Source organism: Mobula hypostoma, chromosome 7, assembly GCF_963921235.1.
Source record: "Mobula hypostoma chromosome 7, sMobHyp1.1, whole genome shotgun sequence".
In the NCBI taxonomy this organism is placed as follows: Eukaryota; Metazoa; Chordata; class Chondrichthyes; order Myliobatiformes; family Myliobatidae; genus Mobula; species Mobula hypostoma.
The window spans coordinates 19,843,950-19,864,629 of NC_086103.1; the positions used below are offsets into that span (position 1 = coordinate 19,843,950).

The window sequence follows — 20,680 nt, forward strand, 5'->3', positions numbered from 1 at the left end:
GTTCTCTTTTAGAAACATAGAAACATAGAAAACCTACAGCACAATACAGGCCCTTCGGCCCACAAAGTTGTGCAGAACATGTCCCTACCTTAGAAATTACAAGGCTTACCCATAGCCCTCTATTTTTCTAAGCTCCATGTACCTATCCAGGAGTCTCTTAAAAGACCCTATCGTATCCACATCCACCACCATTGCTGGCTGCCCATTACACGCACTCACCACTCTCTGTGTAAAAATCTTACCCTGACATCTCCTCTGTACCTACTCCCCAGCACCTTAAACCTGTGCCCTCTTGTGGCAACCATTTCATCCCTGGGAAAAAGCCTCTGACTATCGACACAATCAATGCCTCTCATCATCTTATCCACATCTATCAGGTCACCTCTCATCCTCCGTCACTCCAAGGAGAAAAGGCCGAGTTCACTCAGCCTGCTTTCATATGGCGTGCTCCTAATCCAGGCAACATCCTTGTAAATCTCCTTTGCACCCTTTCTATGGTTTCCACATCCTTCCTGTAGCGCGGTGACCAGAACTGAGCACAGTACTCCAAGTGGTGTCTGACCAGGGTCCTATATAGCTGCAACATTACCTCTCGGCTCCTAAATTCAATTCCATGATTGATGAAGGCCAATACACCGTATGCCTTCTTAACCACCGAGTCAACCTGCGCAGCTGCTTTGAGCGTCCTATGGACTTGGACCCCAAGATTCCTCTGATCCTCCACACTGCCGAGTTTTATCATTAATACTATATTCTGCCATCATATTTGACCTACCAAAATGAACCACTTCACACTTATTCTGAGAACAAAGATTCTTTAAATATTTTCTTTCACAAACCTAAGATATCCCAGAATTCATTCAAATCTGCTACTTATGAAGTGTTGTGCAGAAGAAAATCTCTTATTGAGCTTAAAATATAGACAATCAGTATGTATATCCTCCTTTTTCTGCACACTTATGTGTCAGTCAAAGAGCCTCTAGAACATCCCTTCATATGTGTCAATTCTCAAGCAAAAGAAACATTGACTATACTCTTTTCCATAGATGCTGCCTGGCCTGCTGAGTTCCTCTAGCATTTTGTGTGTTTCTCTTCATATTTGTCTCGACTACCATTCCTAGCAGGAGATTCTAGGCACTCAACACTCTGAGTGTAAAAAAGCTCATACCCTCCTTTGGACCATCTCACTAATATTTTATAATTTCACCAATGAATTCAACGGTAATGTAGATCACATCTTAGTGTTCAGAGGGGCCACTTGGGGCTCATTGAACTTCTCACATTAAACGTATGGCCTCTAGTGATAGAACCTAGAAAAAGACACCACTCTCTACTCTACGTTCCTCGTAACACTGGACAACAAAGATGTTGCTTCCTGAATATTTTTGGGTGCATTTTATGGATTTTGGGCTGTTACTGAAAATCACCATGAGATTTCCCTATTATGTAGCATTTTTAAAAATAATTCCCAATATTTGTTATTCAAATTCATAATTCAAGTCTCCTGAAGACAGGTGGCAGATCAACTGATGATCCCACTGGTGATAACACAGGACAGTTAACATCTTAGTCCACGTGTATTCTGTAATTCAAGTCAGAATAACTGATGAAATGTTTCAGGAAGGGCTTCTTTGTTGGGCCACAAATCAAACAGGTCATCAATGATGGGAAATTTGAAGAATCTCAAATGGGACCAGAGTAAATCGCATAGAGGTCATTCAAGGATGATGTTGAAAATTTCAACTACAGAGCACCGAACTACATGCATTTGGTTGACAGCTGGCTTCAAGAATACAAAGCGATGAAGTGCAACATGTCTCTAAAGATTAATTTTCTGCATTCCCATTTAGACTTCTTCCCTGCAAATCTTGGTGCTGTCAGAGACAAGTATGGTGAAAGGTTTCACTAGGATATTGCAGTCATGGAGAAATAGTATCATCGCAAGAAGAATCCATCATTGCTGGCTAATTATGCAAGACTCTTCAGACACTGATTACATATGAAAATCATCAACAAAACATTTTTAACTTAATTTATCTATTGTAAGCATCAGCACCATTATGCCAAACGCATTATATTCAATAAAAATTTTCTTGTTTCTCCAAATTCCTATGTGATATAAATAGTTGAAATTAAATTTGTGTTCAGCTTCAAGTGGTCTATTATAAACAAAAAAATTACTAAGGAAGCAACAGTTCCAAAACAATTTGGTGTCTAGTATAATTTTATAAAATACTATCAGATTTCCCATCAGCCTCTGCCACTTCATAGAAAACAACCCAACTTAGTCAAATCTCTCCCCATCACGCATGACCTATAACCCAGGCAGTAACCTGGTAATCCTTCTCTGTATCCTCTTGAAAGCCTCCACGTTCTTCATACATTAGAGTGACCAGAACTGAATGTGACATTCCAGATGTAGGCTGAACAGAGTTTATAAATCTGCAATATAGTTGACTCCAAAGCATTTTAATTCAGCAGCAACGTAATGATCCTCAGCTCCTGATGTTTGAAGCTCAGCAAAAATGGACCCAGACCCCCAAACGATAGTAAGGATGTGACCTACAAATTACAATGAGAGATAGAAACTGCATACCAAAGGGCAATGCTACAGTATTCATGGGGAATTTCAATACGCAGGTAGATTGGGAAAATCAGGTTGGTGCTGGATTCCAAGAGTGGGAGTTTCTAGAGTGCCTATAAGATGGCTTTTTAGAGCAGTTCATGGTTGAGCCCACTTGGGGAAAGGCTATTCTCAATTGGGTGTTGTGCAATGAACCAGAATTGATTCAAGAGCATAAGGTAAAATATCCTTCAGGGTAAGTGATCATAATATGATTGAATTCACCCTGAAATTTGAGGGGAAACTAAAGTCAGATGTAACAGTATTACAGCAGAGAAAAGGGAATTACAGAGGCATGAGAGAGGAGTTGATCAGAATTGCTTGGAAAAGAACACTGGCAGGGATGACGTAGAACAGCCAAGGCTGGAATTTCCGGAATCAATTTGTAAGGCACAGGATAAATATATACAGTATATACATATATATAGGGCGCGCAGCTCTCCGGTGAAATGATTTGTAAGTAGGATGCCGTGGACAATTCTGATTTGATGGAGACAGACGGGAGAAGCACAGAGGAACATTGGGAGAAATTTCTGAAACGCCCACTTAGCTGCCGCTGCTACTGTGCGATCGAGAATCTCCGGAGAGAAGTCCCCAAAAAACCCCGGCTTTGCCTGCTGCTGGCGACTGAGGCTGGGGTCGAAGTGTTCGGCAGAGATGGTGCTTGGTACTCGGTGTCGGAGGGCTGATTGGAGCTCGAAGTTTTCGGATGACTCAGAGTTGGACTGTGGTCGAGCATGGCAGGGAGATTTTTCTTCCATCTCCCATCTGTGTGAGATGTGGGACTTTCGAGAGACTTTGAACTTTTTTACTGTGCTCATGGCCTGTTCTTCATCAAGTTATGGTATTGTTGCACTGTTTTAACTATATGTTATAACTATGTGGTTTTTGTTAGTTTTTCTGTCTTCGTCTGCCTCTGTTTCTGTGGTATTACACTGGAGGAATATTGGATCTGCTGTCTGTACAGTCTATATGATCTTCCTGTGTCCAAGTGGGTTTCCTCCCACAATCCAAGGACATATGAGATAGTGGGTTGTGGGCTGCTGCATTGCCGTTGAAAGAAGTAGTGGCACCTGCTGACTACCCTCAGCATAGTCCTTGGACTGTGCTGGTTGTAGACACAAAGCAATGCATTTCACTGTATGTTTAAACGTATATGTGACAAATCAAGCTAATCTTTACCTGCATGGCTGACTTGCTATATTCCATTTTACATTGTCACACAAGGCAGGGCTTAGGTGTGAATCTTGAAGACAGGAGGTCTTGCAGATGCTGGCGATCCAGAGTAACACACACTAAATGGAGGTGGAACTCAGCAGGTCAGGCAGCATCTATGAATAGGAATACACCATCAATCTTTTGGGCCGAGACCTTTCATCAGGACTGGAAAGGAAGGGGGAAGAAGCCAGGAGAATTCCTCTCCTTAGATGCTGCTGAGTAGCTCCAGCATTTTGAGTGTGAATCTTGAATGTCATTTGGATGCTCGAGCGGAGGAAGCCACTACATTAATATTCAATACAACACTCTGTGCAGCACAGTGTAGGTCTAACCATTGATTTTATTTCCACTTCATTCCCAGATGTAAAGAGGCCACTTAGAAACAAACACATACTGTAGATTAATTTTGGAACTTTCCTGTCCTTTTTGCACAATGCAATATCCAGTGGTTCAATCTGTGGTTGAGTCATCTGGAACACAATGGTTTAGAGAGGCCAGTTTAATCAAGGCTCTTTATCAGGAAATATCTTTCAGTAAGTAGATTTTAATCTGATTTGGAATTTTTCTTCCTGCATTCTGAGAGCAATTTATTTTGATTTGCTAATAAAATGCAATTTAGTAAATCTTCTATGAGCCCCAAAGTGGCCCATGTGTACGCTAAGATGTGATCTACATTACATTCATTGTTCAAACTATAAAATATTAGTTAGATAGTAAGTGAATCAATTATGGGGTTAGTACATGTAGTACTGAGTAGTCCAGAGGCCTAGTCCTACTTTGAATTCTTAGCATCTGGAAAATAAACTAATGATCCATATTTCAGTTTGAGGAAACACCTTTAAGACAGCTAGATGATAAAACCTGTCCAAATCCACCATGACAAATAAGCATTTATCTGTGTGTCTGGAATATGGCCATTCTGCCCATCTGTTGAATCACTGCCTCCTGCTTCTATTTTTTTCAATAACCTTCAAATATTGTCTTCCTTATCTTTTCTTGATCTCAAAATCTTCCTGAAATATTAGCTTTAAATTCCTGGGTATTGACATATTGCATGACCTGCCCTGGGCCCAGTACGTATTGCAATCACAAGAAAAGCAAGTCAATGTCTACTTTCTTACAAGGTTAAGCAGGTCCAATTTGTTACCAAACACTCTAAAAATCTATAGATGTACTGTTGAAAATATCCTAACTTGGTGGTTCATGGTCTGGTATGGAAACTTGAAAGGCACAGGAACTTAAGAAGCTGCAAAGAATGGTTGACCCATCCCAATACATCACAGACACATCTCTTCCATCCACCAGTTGTATCTACAGGAGGTACTGCTTCAAGAAGGCAACATCCATCGTCAATGATCCCCGCCAATCAGGCCATGCCACCTGCAAAAAGCAGAACCTTCAACAAGTAGAAGGTACTGGCACTGCATGAAGAAGACAGCATCCATCAGCAAAGGTCCTCACCATTCAAGCCATAGTTAACAGCAGCTAGGAAATGCAGAAGTCTAAAGTCCCACAGCACCAGGTTCAAGGACTTCAACCATTCGGTTTTTGAATCAGTCTGCACAACCCTAATCACTACAGTAACATAATGACCAATTAGACCACATTTGTGCTTCAATGGACTTTCTTTCTGTTTTAATTGTGCTCCTTCAAGTGACTTTGTATAATTTATGTTTAATTCATGTTTTGTAAATTTATATTTTTATTGCTATAGATAGCTATGGAGACCAAGTCACTTGGTATATTTAAAGCAGTGGTTGATGGGTTCTTGATTCATAAGGCATCAAAGTTTACAGGGAAAAGGTGGGAGAATGGTGGTGAGAGGGATAATGAATGAACAATGATGGAATGGCAGAGAAGAGTTGATAGTCCGAATGACCTAATTCTGCTCCTATGTTTTATGGCTTTATGGTCATGATATGGGTAACTATGGGCAATATTCAGCATGACAGAAATATACAGAATGACAGAAAAATCAACTATGGTCAGTTTTCAGGTAGCAGAATCTGATTTATTATCATTGGCCTATGTCATGAAATTTGTTATGTGGTAGCAGTACATTGCAATATGTAATAGTAAAAACTGTAAATTACATTAAGAACAATATGTATATTATATCGATATATATATATATTTAAAATTAAATTAGATTAAGTACTGCAAAAAGGGGAAATAGTGAGGTAGTTTTCATGGATTTAATGTCCATTCAGAAATCTGATGGTAGAGGAGAAGAAGCTGTTCCAAATTCACTGGTGTGTGCCTTTAGGCTCCTGTCCTTCCTCCCTGATGGTAGCAATGAGAATAGGGCATGTTCTGGGTGATGGGGGTCCTTAATGATGGATGTGACCTTTTCAATGTGGCATTGTTCCTTGAAGATGTGTTGGGTGTATTCTACGGGTTATTTACATATGGAATATTCTATATTGTACATAGAGGAGGGCCAAAGTCTGGACTGACAGAATTTACTTAAACTTCTATAATGCTTACACCTTAATATAATCTCATAAAAATATACCCCCACAAGTGTAATGGGTGGGGTATAATGGGTAGCTCTGTTGGCCCCACCTGTGACCTATCAGCCCCAATCTCAAGCTTTTATACTTGTTATCTCCCCTCCAGACTCTTAATCCTGAAACAGGGTCATGACCAGACGTCAATATTTCCTTTTCCATCAGATATATTGCTTAACACATTAAGTCCCTCCAGCAGGTTGATTTTTGTTATACATATATCTCTGTTCAGTTTCCAGCATCCTCAGCATCATGCGTCTCCTGGAATAAAGGGTTAACATGATATCTGCTCAGCCAGAGAGAGGAAGCAGCAGGAAGTCTCTGGTTTAGCTGATTGCAAAGTAATGTTTCCAAAAGTTGTTTTTCTTCTGCTGGCAGCTATACAGTCACAGTCAGATGAGCAAAAGCCGGTGAGGTTACTGACCCGAGGCAAATATAATGATTTCATCATCTGACCTCCTGTCTCCAACTCTCGAACTCACACTGTGGTTTCCTTGTGCAGCTGAAAATTCCACATGCATTCCTTGTGGAGAACCCAAACAATTTCCTTCTTCAGTCCTTTATGCTTGAAACATCAGTGTCGTCAAAGCATGACTAAATGTGAAGGCCTGAAAGTTCTTACAAGTTGTGCAATACTTTTAATTTAATTTTAATTTAGAGATACAGCACAGTAACACACACTTCTGGCTGAATGAGTTGGCACCACCCAATTACACCCATGTGACCAATTAACCTACTAACCCATACATCATTGGAACGTGGGAGGAAACCAGAGAACCCAGAGGAAACCCACACACTCGGGAGGAGAACCTGCAAAATCCGTACAGACAGCAGTGGGAATACCACCCGAGACACTATGTTATGCTAAATGCTAATCTACTGTACTTGAATTGAATTGACTTTATTACTTACATACTTTATATACAATAGGAGTAAAAATCTTCACGTTACGTCTCCGTTCAAATGTGCAATATGCAATTATAGTAATTTATAATAAATAGTATATACAACAGGATGGTCAATATAACAGAGAAATACAATTGTATCAGCATGAATTAATCAGTCTGAAGGACGAAGCTGTCCCAGGGCCTGTTGGTCCTGGCTTTTATGCTGTGGTACCATTTCCCAGATGGTAGCAGCTGGAACAGTTTGTGATTGGAGTGACTGGGGTTTCTAATGATCCTTTGGACCCTTTTTACACACCTGCCTTTGTAAATATCCTGAATAGTGGGAAGTTCACATCTACAGATGCGCTGGGCTGTCCGCACCACTCTCTATAGAGTCCTGCGATTGAGGGAAGCACAGTTCCCATACTAGACAGTGATGCAACCAGTCAGGATGCTCTCAATTGTGCCCCTATAGAAAGTTCTTAGGATTTGGGGCCCATACCAAATTTCTTCAACCATCTGAGGTGAAAGAGGCACCTTTTGTGCCTTTTACACCACACAGCCAGTGTGTACAGACAATGCGAGATCCTCAATGACGTTTATGCCGAGAAACTTAAAGCTGTTCACTCTCTCAATCCCAGATCAATTGACGTCTATAGGGGTTAGCCTATCTCCCTTCCTCCTGAAGTCCACAACCAGCTCCTTTGTTTTTGTGACGTTGAGGGAACTCAACTCGAGTGCTGAGCAGTTGAATTTGACCTAAAACGTGATGCTGATCCTGATTGAGCAGTCTGAATTTGGAGATGAGTTTGCTTGAAATTATAAGATTGGAAGTGGAGCTGCATCCACTTATGTTAAGAGTCCAGCAAAGGATCTTTACTGCCCTGATGCTCCAGAGATGAATGTAGGTCCAGGTACATGGTGTCTGCTCCTGACCTGTCTTGGCAGTAGGAAAACTGCAGTGGATCAATGTTGTCTGAAAGGCTAGAGTTTATGAGTGCCATGTTTACCCTATTGAAGCATTTCATGATGGGGGATATCAGAGCCTCCAGTCAGTCATCATTAAGGCACTTTGCCTTGTTGTTCTTAGGTATTGGGATGATAATAGTTTTCTTAAAGCTGGAGGGAATCTCAGACTGAAGCAGGGAAAAGTTAGCGATGTCTGGAAAACCTGACACAGGACTCATGGCATTAAATCTCTTCTCAAAGTGAATATGGAAGAACTTAGCTTTATTTATTAAAGCAGTTTCTTGGCAGACCAACTCATTCAGAATGCCACTGCTAGGCTTATAACCAAAATCCGAATGAGAGAGCATATCATTCCTGTAACAGCTACTTTGCGTTGGCTTCCTGTATCTTTTAGAATTGATTTTAAGGTTCTCTTACCTGTTGTTAAAGCTCTTAATGGTCTGGGACTGGAGTACATCACAGATTACTTTTGTATTATAATCCTTCTCAAGCTCTTAGGTCTTTTTCTGCCAGTCTCTTAAAGTTAAACAATCTTCCTCAAAAGATAATTGACAGGTCAGCTTTATTGAACTACGCTTTTAACTGTGGAAGTTAATACCTAAAACTATAAAGGATGCAGACTCATTTGACACTGTTACATGCAAGCTCAAATCCTGCTTTTTTAACCTTGTTTTTTAACCAACATCTTTTTGGTTTTTATTTTCATGTTTATTTTTATTTTTTATTTTATGTTCATGTTTGAACAGTGCTGTGCAGAAGTCTGAGGCTCATACATAGAGCTAGAGTTTTACACAGTACCTCATTTGTCAATGTGGAGCGGAGAGCATGTCTGTACATCTGGCAGGAGCAAACGATGGTGGGAATGGCAAGTGTGGAGCACCGGAAGTGGGGTTTGGGCAGGTGGCAGAGAAGGAGTGCTCGGGGCTGGGGGTTGGTACGGGTGCAGACGAACCCAGCCCTGAGACAGCAGGCAAAGTCATTTGATTCCAAACAATCGGTTTATTGATCATTGCAGAGTGTCTCTCTGGTGTTTCCTGTTCCCTCCCCTCTCCCTTCCCCTTTTCTCAACTATGATTCCCCTCTCCCTGCCGCCTTCCCACTCTCAGTCCACAATAGATATCCATATCAGAATCAGCTTTATCATCACTCATATATGTAATGAAATTCGTTTTTTTTTTGCAGCAATACAGTGCAATACTGTACATAAAATTACTACTGTACTATGCCAAAGTCTTAGGCACCCTAGCGATATATATATATGTGCTTAAGACTTCTACAAAGTACTTTTATCTCATTGTAAAGTACTTTGAACTACATCATCTTTATGAAAAGTGCTCTATAAATAAAGTTATTGTCATTTATTTGACAGTTTCGATATATGATCTTGCAATAAGTTTTTCATTATACAGATCTATACGTACTTGTGCCTGTTCACATGAAACTAAGCTCGGTTCATCTTGATTTAACTTCATGAAAAAGTCATCCATCAGCGCTATTAACTCTTTTTCTTTCCCCTTAGATATTATGTGAGCTTCTGAGTGTCTTTTCCAGAATTTTCTCTCTTTAACCTCCAACAACGAAGATTATTATCTGGAAAACCATTAAGGACACCAGGAGGCAATATTGAGCCAATTTGGAAGCCCAGGCTAACCAGAGGGATGCCAGTAGACTATGGCAGGGTCTAAATGAGATCACTGGCTGCAAAGAAAAGGCTGGGAATATCAATAACTGTGGTGCTTCTCTTTCTGACGAACTTAACGTATTCTACGCAAGATTCGAACAGAAGAGGAGCGTCCCGCTCCCTCTGGATGAACCGGATCTGGTGGCATCGAGATTCATCGTCACCGAGGAGGACGTTAGAAGGGCCTTCCTGAAGATAAATCCAAGGAAGGCGACGGGCCCAGATGTTGTCCCGGGACTGGTTCTCCGGGCCTGTACAAGCGAGCTATCTGGAGTGTTTGCTGACATTTTCAACTGCTCCTTGCTTCAGTCTAAGATCCTCTCATGTTTTAAGAAGGCAACGATAATCCCAGTGCTGAAGAAGAGCAAGGTGGCATGCCTGAATGACTATTGACCTGTGGCTCTGACATCAATTGCTATGAAGTGCTTTGAGCGATTGGTTATGGCACATATCAACTACAGCCTACCGGTCAACCTCGACGCTTTGCAATTCGTCCTACATTCTTCCTTAGAGCACCTAGAGAATAAAGATGCATACGTAAGGCTCCTTTTCATTGACTACAGCTCTGCTTTTAATACCATCATTCCAAATAAACTGATTCCTTAAGTTCCAGAACCTGGGCCTTAGCACTCAGATGTGCAGCTGGATCTTCAACTTCCTCACAGACAGGACCCAGGCTGTAAAAATAGGGGACAAGCTCTCCTCTACAATCACCCTGAGCACCGGTGCCCCACAAGGCTGTGTACTCAGCCCCCTGCTGTACTCACTGTACACCCATGATTGTGTAGCCAAGTTTCCATCAAACTCGATATGTAAGTTTGCTGATGACACAACAATTGTAGGCCATATCTCAGGTAATGATGAGTTTGAGTACAGAGAGGAAATTAAGAACCTGGTGGCATGGTGCAAAGACAATAACCTATCCCTCAACGTCAGCAAGACGAAGGAATTGGTTGTTGACTTCAGAAGGAGTAGCGGACTGCACGACCCAATTTACTTCAGTGATGTGGAAGTGGAACAGGTCAAAAGCTTTAAGTTCCTCAGGGTCAATATCACAAATGACCTGACTTGGTCAAACCAAGCAGAGTTCACTGCCAAGAAGGCCCACCAGCGCCTCTACTTCCTGAGAAAACTAAAGAAATTTGGCCTGTCCCCTAAAACACTCACTAATTTTTATAGATGCACCATAGAAAGCATTCTTCTAGGGTGCATCACATCCTGCTATGGAAGTTGTCCTGACCAAGACCGAAAGAAGCTGCAGAAGATCATGAACACGGTGCAGCACATCACACAAACCAATCTTCCGTCCTTGGACTCACTTTACACCGCATACTGTTGGAGCAGTGCTGCCAGGATGATCAAGGACACGACCCACCCAGCCAACACACTTTTCATCCCTCTTCCCTCCGGGAGAAGGCTCAGGAGCTTGAAGACTCATACGGTCAGATTTGGGAACAGCTTCTTTCCAACTGTGATAAGACTGCTGAACGAATCCTGACCTGGATCTGGGCCGTACCCTCCAAATATCCAGACCTGCATCTTAGTTTTTTTGCACTACCTTACTTTCCATTTTTCTATTTTCTATTTCTGATTTATAATTTAAATTTTTAATATTTACTATCAATTTGTAATCCAGGGAGCAGGAAGCGCAGAATCAAATATCACTATCATGATTGCCAATCACCTGTCCAGCTCTTGGCTCCATCCCTACCCCTCCTGTCTTTTCCTATCATTTTGGATCTCCCCCTCCCCCTCCAACTTTCAAATCTCTTACTCACTCTTCCTTCAGTTAGTCCTGACGAAGGGTCTCGGCCTGAAACGTCGACTGCACCTCTTCCTAGAGATGCTGCCTGGCCTGCTGCGTTCACCAGCAACTTTGATGTGTGTTGCTTGAATTTCCAGCATCTGCAGAATTACTGTTGTTCACTATCATGATTGTATGTTCTAGTATCAATTGTTTGGCGACAATAAAGTAATTGCTTTCGAATCATTGAGCACAGATGATGTCTCGCACCCTAATTTGTCCAGGCAGATCAAGTTGCCTGGTGAGCTTAAAATATGTTTTTTCAATTTGGCCCCTATCCCTCAAACCATTTTTTGTCCATGTAACTGCCTCTTAATTGTTTAACTGTATGTACCACTGCCACTTCCTCTGTCAGCTTATTTGGATGTCTACCACCTTCTGTGTGAATATCTTGTCTCTGAGGTTCCCTTAAAATCTTTCCCAACTCACCTTAAATCAATGTCCCTTAGTCTTAAACTCCCCTGGGAAAAAGACTGTGTCTATTCTCCTTATCTATGCCCCCTCATAATTTTCGATGTCACTGTAAGGTCACTCCTCAACCTCCTGAGCTCCAGGGAAAAAAAAGTCCCACACTATCTAACTTCTTCTTACATCACAAGCTTTCCAGTCCCAGTCCACTAACACTATGCTCAAGTCATGTTCAACTTTTACCGATACCTGTCATTCTCCAGTCCAGCGAATGAAGGCAGAAGAGCATTGTTTATCAGTTTAAAGTAAAGTAATATGAAGTACCATTTTTTTGCAATTCCTGTTTATATTGGAGAAATGCTAACCTATTTTGAAATTTGTGCATGGTATGTGGGTGAGGTAGGCAATGCACCATTCCCACCACTCTCTGTAAGGAGTTTGTACGTTCCACCCCATGACCGTGTAGGTTTCCTTTGGGTGCTCTGGTTTCTTCCCACAGTCCAAAGGTGTACTGGTTGGTAGGTTCATTGTCCATTGTAAATTGCTCTATGGTTAGGCTGGGGGTTGCTGGGTGGCATGGCTTGAAGGGCCAGAATGGCCTATTCCGTGTTGTATCTCAATATAAAAACAATTGCCTTTTTTAAACTTACACACAAAGGACTTCACACGTAATGCTGGAGGGATTCATCAGGCCAGAATGGCCTATTCCATGTTGTATCTTAATATAAAAACAATCTCCCTTTTTAAACTTACACACAAAGGACCTCACACGTAATGCTGGAGGGATTCATCAGGTCCTACAGTATCTATTAGGCAAAATAAAGAGGCTACATATTGTCTTGGCCCAGTTGAGTTATGCCAGCATTTTGTGTGTGTTTCTCTGGACTTCCAGCATCTGTAGAATCTCTTGTGCTTACACAAGGAACCTCTCTCACGTTGTTCTGCCGAAATAGTGTTTCAGAATCAGAATCAGGTTTATTATCACTGGCATATGTTGTGAATCTTGTTGTTTTGTAGCAGCATTACAGTATAATACAAAAATGTTACCATAAGTTACAATAAGAACTATATACAAATAAATAAAGAAATAAGATTCTTAGGATTTTTAAGATTAACTTTATTTGTCACAAGTATATCGAAACATACAGTGAAATGCCTTGTTTGAATCAAAACAAATCAGTGAGGATTGTGCTGGGCAGCCCACAAAAGTTGTCACGCTTTCAGTGTCAACAAAACATGCTGGTAACTTACTAACCCTAACCCATACATCTTTGGATGGGGGGAGGAAGCAAGAGTACCCACGTGGTCACAGGGAAGAGGTACAAACTCCTGACAGACAGTGCAAATTCAACCCTAATCTTACAGCTGGCGCTGTAAAGCATTGTGCTAACTGCTACGCTACTGTGCCATCTCATGAATTGTTCAGACATCTGATGGCAGAGCTTTAATGCGATTGTGAATTTAAACATAACTAGAGTCATAGGGTTGTACAGTATGGAAGTAAGCCCCACATCACACTGTGCCAAGTGAAATTTGGCTCCACTGCATATTAAGCAAACTTAATCAGATTTAATCCGTTAGGAACTCTTTATTTATGATTGACCTGTTGCAGGTCCCGCACTGTGCAAGATGCAGTTACAATCCGCACAATGTTGTACTCGCTTCAAATATTTTGCCCTTTTCAGTAAGAAAGATTTGAAGAAGAATCAAGGCCACATATCTTGTTGGGTCTCCTTGTCCTCATTTAAATTCCCAAAATGCATTACTTCAAACTTGCCAGAGTTAAATTCTGTCCACTATATTCAAGATTGTTTAATGCAGAGGTTCCCAAACCCTCAGTTAATGGTTGGGGTCCATGGCAGAAAAAGTGTTGGGAACTCCTAGTTTAATGCCATTTTCAGTGCACAAGTGTAAAGGCGAACAAAATAATTTTTACTCCAAATCCAGTGCATCATCTAAGAAACACAATATGATAATGAACACAATAGTAAGAAACACAATACATAAATACATAAGATAGTTTATGTTCATAGATTGACTATAAAAATGCTAGACACAAGAGTGTCTGTATATACGGTGGCTCTGACAGGAAATGATAAAGTAGTGGTGGTGGGGGAGGCAGGGGGAGGTGTGGAGGGTTGGGTTAGTTGGGTTAGTGGATGGAGGTGTTGATGGACTTTATTACTTGAGGAGAGTAATTGTTTTTAAGTCTGGTGGTTCTGGCACGGACGCTACGCACCCTGATGGGAGTGGGACAAACAGTCCATGAGCAGGGTGGGTAGGATCCTTTATGATGTTACTGCTCTTTTTCCCGCAGCTTTTTGTACGCATATCCTGTATGTCCTTGTTGGCGAGTAGACACCAAATTCAAAGCACTGGTGAGAACTATAAGAATTATCATCTGAAATGGAAACTTGATAGGTTTTATATTATATTACAGCATGAGCACGGAACCATTTTAATAATTCAATGATTGTTCTGAAATATAATATTGAAATTTGTAACCATTACCCACATGTTGAGATTAGATTAGTAACTAATGATTTATGGGTCTGATATTATTTTTTGTCCTACACTGAGGATGAATGTTTAAAAGCCGCTATAACAATTATCCTGGTTGGTTTTCTCTCCTGCAGGATAACCCACACCTCGATCTACATTTTCAAGCTGTCTACAGCTGGGAGGCCAGCAGCACTGCAGCCAAGTACGCATTTGTAAGGAGCTTACGAAAAGTGAATAAAGTCTACCTGCAAAAGGATATTCAGTTTCTGAACTTTGACGATGACTACATCAAAGAAATGAGTTTCTTTGGAGTCCCGGAGGACACAATGTTGGTAGTACAACTATGCTTACAGGCTTTCAACTGTATCTGCTTGTTGGGTTCTTTGTAGGGAGGTTCACCCTAGTATTTTCTGGTATAATTCCCATCATTACCATCTAATTCAGTGTTGAAAATTCTTTTCTCCAGATAACTGAAATGTTACTTCAATAAAATATGCTTTATCATTTCCACCACTACTTTATCATTTCCTGTCAGAGTACTCCTGTGCCTAGCATCACTTTATGGACATTCAATCTGTCTATGTATATAAGCTATTGTATGTAGTTACATTTATTTGTTTGTTTTTCTATTGTTTTCTTTATCTTTTTGTGTTTTTTTTTGTGCTGTATCAAATCCAGAGTAACAAGTACGTCATTCTCCTTTACACTTGTGTGCTGGGAAAGACATTAAACAAGCTGGAATCTTGAATCTTGGATTTTCTTACAGCCAAAATATTAACCATTCATTGTCTCTAATTGCAGTGAAAATTGAAAGCTATATTTTTATAAATTTACAATTGCAAAACTTCCAAGAGGACAACAACCTTGTCATAGGGTTTGGAGGTTTGCGTGCCTCAGTGACTCAGAGAGCTATGCTGGCTGGAGTCAAGGCCTCCTGCTTTGGCCTTTGGTAGGGCCAAACAGGTCAAAAGGTTAAGGCCAGAATAAGAGTGGTCCACCAGTCCTCCGGGTTCAGAGGTTCAGCTCAGGGCTAACAACCCTAAGTGGTCAAAAAAAGAATTGTTATAGCAATAGCAATAAAAAATCCTATATCTGTGTGCAACTGAGGACCCTAAGTTACATCTGGGGCACAATAGAGAAGATGACCGAGGACAGACAGCGATAGGGGACCCTCACACTGTCCTAAACACTGGCAGCATAACAGGCAAATACTCTCATATGAGGACTAAAATCCAGTGATTCTGGTACGTAAGTAGCTAGTTATAAAGCTAATTTATTTGTTATGTATCAGGTCAGAAGTGACATATTGCAATAATAATGAGTAACTGACTAATCAAAGAAATCAACCTCTGTCAATAAGTGTCTCTGGAAACTAGACAAGAAACAAAGGATGAAGAATATACAGAAAGGAGAATATACAGTACATCGAAAATACAGTGTTTACCAAGTGTGGCAGGTCACATTATTTGCTGGCTGTGTTAAATCATTTTATCTCATAGATCAACAATATTAATGAGTCATACAAGGTACTGATGCAACTCAGTGTGTATTCAAATCCAAGCAGCAGAGGATCATTAGTATTAACTACCTGGGTCAAAGGCTTTTCTGAATCAGTAGATAGGAGGTTTAATTTTTACTCCACCAAGTTATCACAAGATGAAGGCTAACAAGTGGTTATTGAGCTGTGGAATGCATTATCTGTCATGTGAGATGACTTCAAAGACATTAAAGGATTGGAGCCAAATGCAACATTGTCTGGAAACTTCATACTAAAATTGGAAGAATGAAAAACTGAACGACAGGAAATGAAATTAACCATAACTCCTCTCATGAGAAAAGTCAAAGTTAAAGTAAGTTTATCATCAAAGTACATATTTGTCTCTATGTACTACGCTGAGATTCATTTTCTTGCGGGCATCTACAGGTAAATAACAAAGTAAAATAGAATTTATGAAAAACTATACATAATCAAAGACCAACAAACTACCAATGTGCGAAAGAAGACAAATGGACTTCAAAAATGACACATTTTTTGCTTTATTCTTCTATTTGATAAAGTGAACAGGGAAACAATAATTTCCAGACCTATAATTATTACTGAGCAACAGCACAGGAGAAAATAAGGAACCAGGGCAGGGCAAAATTTGGGGTTTATTTCCAACCAAAATACATGCTCTCTCTTCCTGCTATTTTTTTTTCTCAGCTGGTTACTGGCGTCTGATACTCTGTTATATTATATCAATTCAAAGAGATTCGATTTTGAATAAATATTTCTTCCAATATGCTGTCTGCCTTGAGAGTAAATCAGCTAGCAACAGGTTATGCTATATTTATTAAGTAAACTCAGAAGGTAGTCCATTAACAAAAAGTTGCCTGGATGAACATCTGCCCATTCTTTATCTAAACGTCCAAAATAAAAGCCGAACATGTCACAATGGCAGGGGCATTGGGAGCAAGGGTGGACCCAAATGCAAGACACATCTTGTGAGGTTACTGAGATTTAGTTTATTGTTTGATACCAGGAGAGCTGGGCAGGAGCAGGAGTAGCAAACTGGACAAGGACTCAGGACTGCGACTAGGCTGGGACCAAAGGTCTGGGCTTGGACTCGGAATTGGCTCCCAGAACTAGAGGAGACATGAAGAGGCTAGGGTATGCACTCTGAGCAAGAGACTGGGCAAGGACCCAGTACCTGGGTCTTGCCTCGGGCTCGGACCCCATAACCAGGCATGGACATGACATGGGCTAGGGAAAGGAGGAACATGGGAACACAGAGCCTCGGTCTCGGGAGAGCAGGTACATGGAACCATGGACACATACACAGAACACAGAGTCGGGACCCCTCCTTGGGTAGAGGACATAGGACTCATGACCCTCCACGGGGCAACGGCAAGACGGCCAGACTTACCCCACAGAGGCGAGGACAAGACAAGACAAGACCAACACGAATGAACACCAGACAGTACCTATCTAGCTCCGGTGATGGAACTAGACCGAAGTGCAGGCGGGGGCTGCAGACGAGGGCTAGAGGCGAGAGGGGCTGAGAAGGGATTCAGGTAAGGGGGTAGGACAGGAATCACAGACCGCCGGGGCCAGGACTTGACTCAGAACTGGGAAGCCGCCAGGACCAGGACTGGACGTGGTACTTGGACGCCACCAGAGCCAGGACGTGGACGTGGTACTTGGATGCCACCAGAGCCAGGACGTGGACGTGGTACTTGGACGCCACCAGAGCCAGGACGTGGACGTGGTACTTGGACGCCACCAGAGCCAGGACGTGGACGTGGTACTTGGATGCCGGCTGGAGTCAGGACGTGGTGCTTGGAACCTCCAGGTAGAGCCGAGCTCTCGACTCGGCCCGGGAACAGTAGACAGCGGCTCTTGATTCTCTCCGGCGGGTTAACTGACGGACCCACCTTGATGAGGAAACTTTGCAGGCTCACTTCGGCGAGGTAACTGGACAGGGTTGCTCCAGTGAGGAAAGGCGAATTACCGACACTCGCTTTGGGCAGAGACAAGGCTTGCTCCGGCCAGATGACATTGGCACGCCGTGACTTTGCAGACTTTACAAACACTCCTGCACCGAGTGACTGAAAGCCGGATACTATAAACTAATGGTTCAGCCGAGTGTTAATTGCCTCTAATCACCAAAGTCAAGGGACGAGGGAAAACAGGGAATCAACGGTCCGGATCATCACATAAACAAGCTAAGTTTAAAGGGACCCCGATCCGGACCATGACAGAACATCACAATGCAATAATTAAGTAAGAGAATAATTGAATTCAGAATAGAGTTCTCATGTTGATATTTCTTTTTCGATAATCTGGTAAAATAACTTGTCTTAAATGTATAATTAATAATGATGGAAGGTTAGATTCCCATAACTAAAAACGCCAAAATTTGTAAAGTGCATTTTGTGGGAATTAAGTATTCATCAGGTGTGTTGAAGAATTGTGTTGCATTATCTAGGACTTCCTGGATGTGAAATAGATTGTAGTCAATAGGACTATTAAATTTTGTATGCATAATTTAGTTATTTATAACATGACAATTAAATATTGAATTCTTGAAGTAAAACTGAAACACGTATCCATGTTCAGATCATCCAGGAAAATACTGCAGCACTTGAAAAGAACATTCGTCACAGGACACACACTTTAATAACAATTGCATCTGTGCTCCAGTCAATCTAGCTTCCTGTAGGTTCAGTTCAATATCAAAACACTTCAAGTATAAAACTGCACACCCAAATCTCCAAGGCAAGACTAAGAAAGTGCAGTACTGTCGGAAGTTCATTTTTTAGAAGACCTGTTGTTTGGAAGAAGAGATAGGATGTTATTTCAAGGCACTGACCTCCTTATAGTGTACCTCTTTATCAACATCATTAAAAATAGCTACCTAGTTATTATCATATATTTGTGAAGAAATTCATTTTCACATTTCTTGTAATACTGCTGTGCCTACACTTTGTCAGCTACAGCTTTGGATGTAAATCCCTTTGGGTCATAATGGGTTGTGAAAGGCATTAGGCATGATGGCACAGCGGTCAGCATAACACTACTAGAGTGCTGACGACTTGTGTTCAAATTCTATCATTGTCTGTAATGAAATTGCACATTCTCCCTATGACTGTGTGGGTTTGCTCTGGGTGCTCTGGTTTCCGCCCATATTCCAGTAGACAGTGTGGGCTCATTGGGCTGCGAGAGCCTATTATCATACTGTAGCTCTAAAATAACATTTATGTATATACAGCTGCTAAGAGTGCACAGTATGGTATTTGTCAACATGGAGCGGAGAGGGAGTTTGTAAACCTGGCGGGAGCAAAGAATATTGGGAATGGTGAGGATGGAGGGCCATGGGAGGACAATGGAGTAAGTAGCAGAGCAGGAGTGCCAGAGGCCGGCACGGGTGCAGACCCACCCAGTCTTGAGAGGCCAGGCAAGGTCATTTGCTTCTAAACAACCGGTTTATTGATCATTACAGAGTGTCTCTCTGATGCTTTCTACTCCCTCCCCACCTCCCTTCCCCCTTTTCCCAACCATGATTCCCCTCTCCCTGCCACCTTCCCACTCTCAGTCCACAATAGAGACCTATATCAGAATTAGGTTTATCATCACTGACGTGAGTAGTATTTCAAAATATTTAACAAATTCTCTTAAATTCTTAGACTGATACTTGTAGATATGTTTTTTTTGCATTGGGTTTGAAATTGCTCCATGCTGGCTAACTGCCATCTTGCCATACTGCTCTAATGAAAACTTGCTGTCTATGTCATTAACACAATGCAAGTAAACCTGGCATTTTGTTTAGCAAACCAAAACACTGTTGATTACCAAGTGAAAGACTTAGTGTGTGGAACTGGATGGGACTCAGGAGGCAGTTTGGAAGACGTGCAAGCATTTTCCATTAATTCTAAATGCACCATAGCCTGAAAAAGATTTTGCTAATTTTGTTCCTCATTCCTCTTTCAGACACTGAAATGAAACTAAAGAGGAAATGGAGGAATGCGAAATGATTGAGATCGGTATCACCACAATGTACAGTTTCTTATCCTCTACTTGAGGCATAGCACATACTGTACACATTAACTTTAATTCTCAAGGGTTATGCCAATCTTTAATTCAGCATATCGGTGTTACAGATCATAGAAACATAGAAACATAGAAAATAGGTGCAGGAGTAGGCCATTTGGCCCTTCGAGCCTGCACCGCCATTTATTATGATCATGGCTGATCATCCAACTCAGAACCCCGCCCCAGCCTTCCCTCCATACCCCCTGACCCCCATAGCCACAAAGGCCATATCTAACTCCCTCTTAAATATAGCCAATGAACTGGCCTCAACAGTTTCCTGTGGCAGAGAATTCCACAGATTCACCACTCTCTGTGTGAAGAAGTTTTTCCTAATCTCGGTCCTAAAAGGCTTCCCCTCTATCCTCAAACTGTGACCCCTCGTTCTGGACTTCCGCAACATCGGGAACAATCTTCCTGCATCTAGCCTGTCCAATCCCTTTAGGATCTTATACGTTTCAATCAGATTCCCCCAATCTTCTAAATTCCAACGAGTACAAGCCCAGTTC

The 20,680-nt window shown here is 41.5% G+C and overlaps 1 protein-coding gene across 2 annotated transcripts in view; it reads left to right on the forward strand.

Moving 5' to 3' along the window:
* The window catches only part of LOC134348861 (exocyst complex component 1-like), a 39,970-nt gene extending 19,823 nt beyond the window's left edge, over window positions 1-20,147 (forward strand). The window contains exons 3-4 of one of the 2 annotated variants that reach the window (XM_063052644.1): window positions 14,737-14,930; window positions 20,073-20,147. In XM_063052644.1, coding sequence (XP_062908714.1) covers window positions 14,737-14,930; window positions 20,073-20,079 — 201 coding nt within the window. In that variant the 3' untranslated portion in view covers window positions 20,080-20,147. Of the gene's footprint in view, window positions 1-14,736; window positions 15,329-20,072 lie in introns of those variants that run through there. The other variant, XM_063052643.1, reaches the window with a different exon arrangement.
* Window positions 20,148-20,680: the final 533 nt, after the last annotated feature.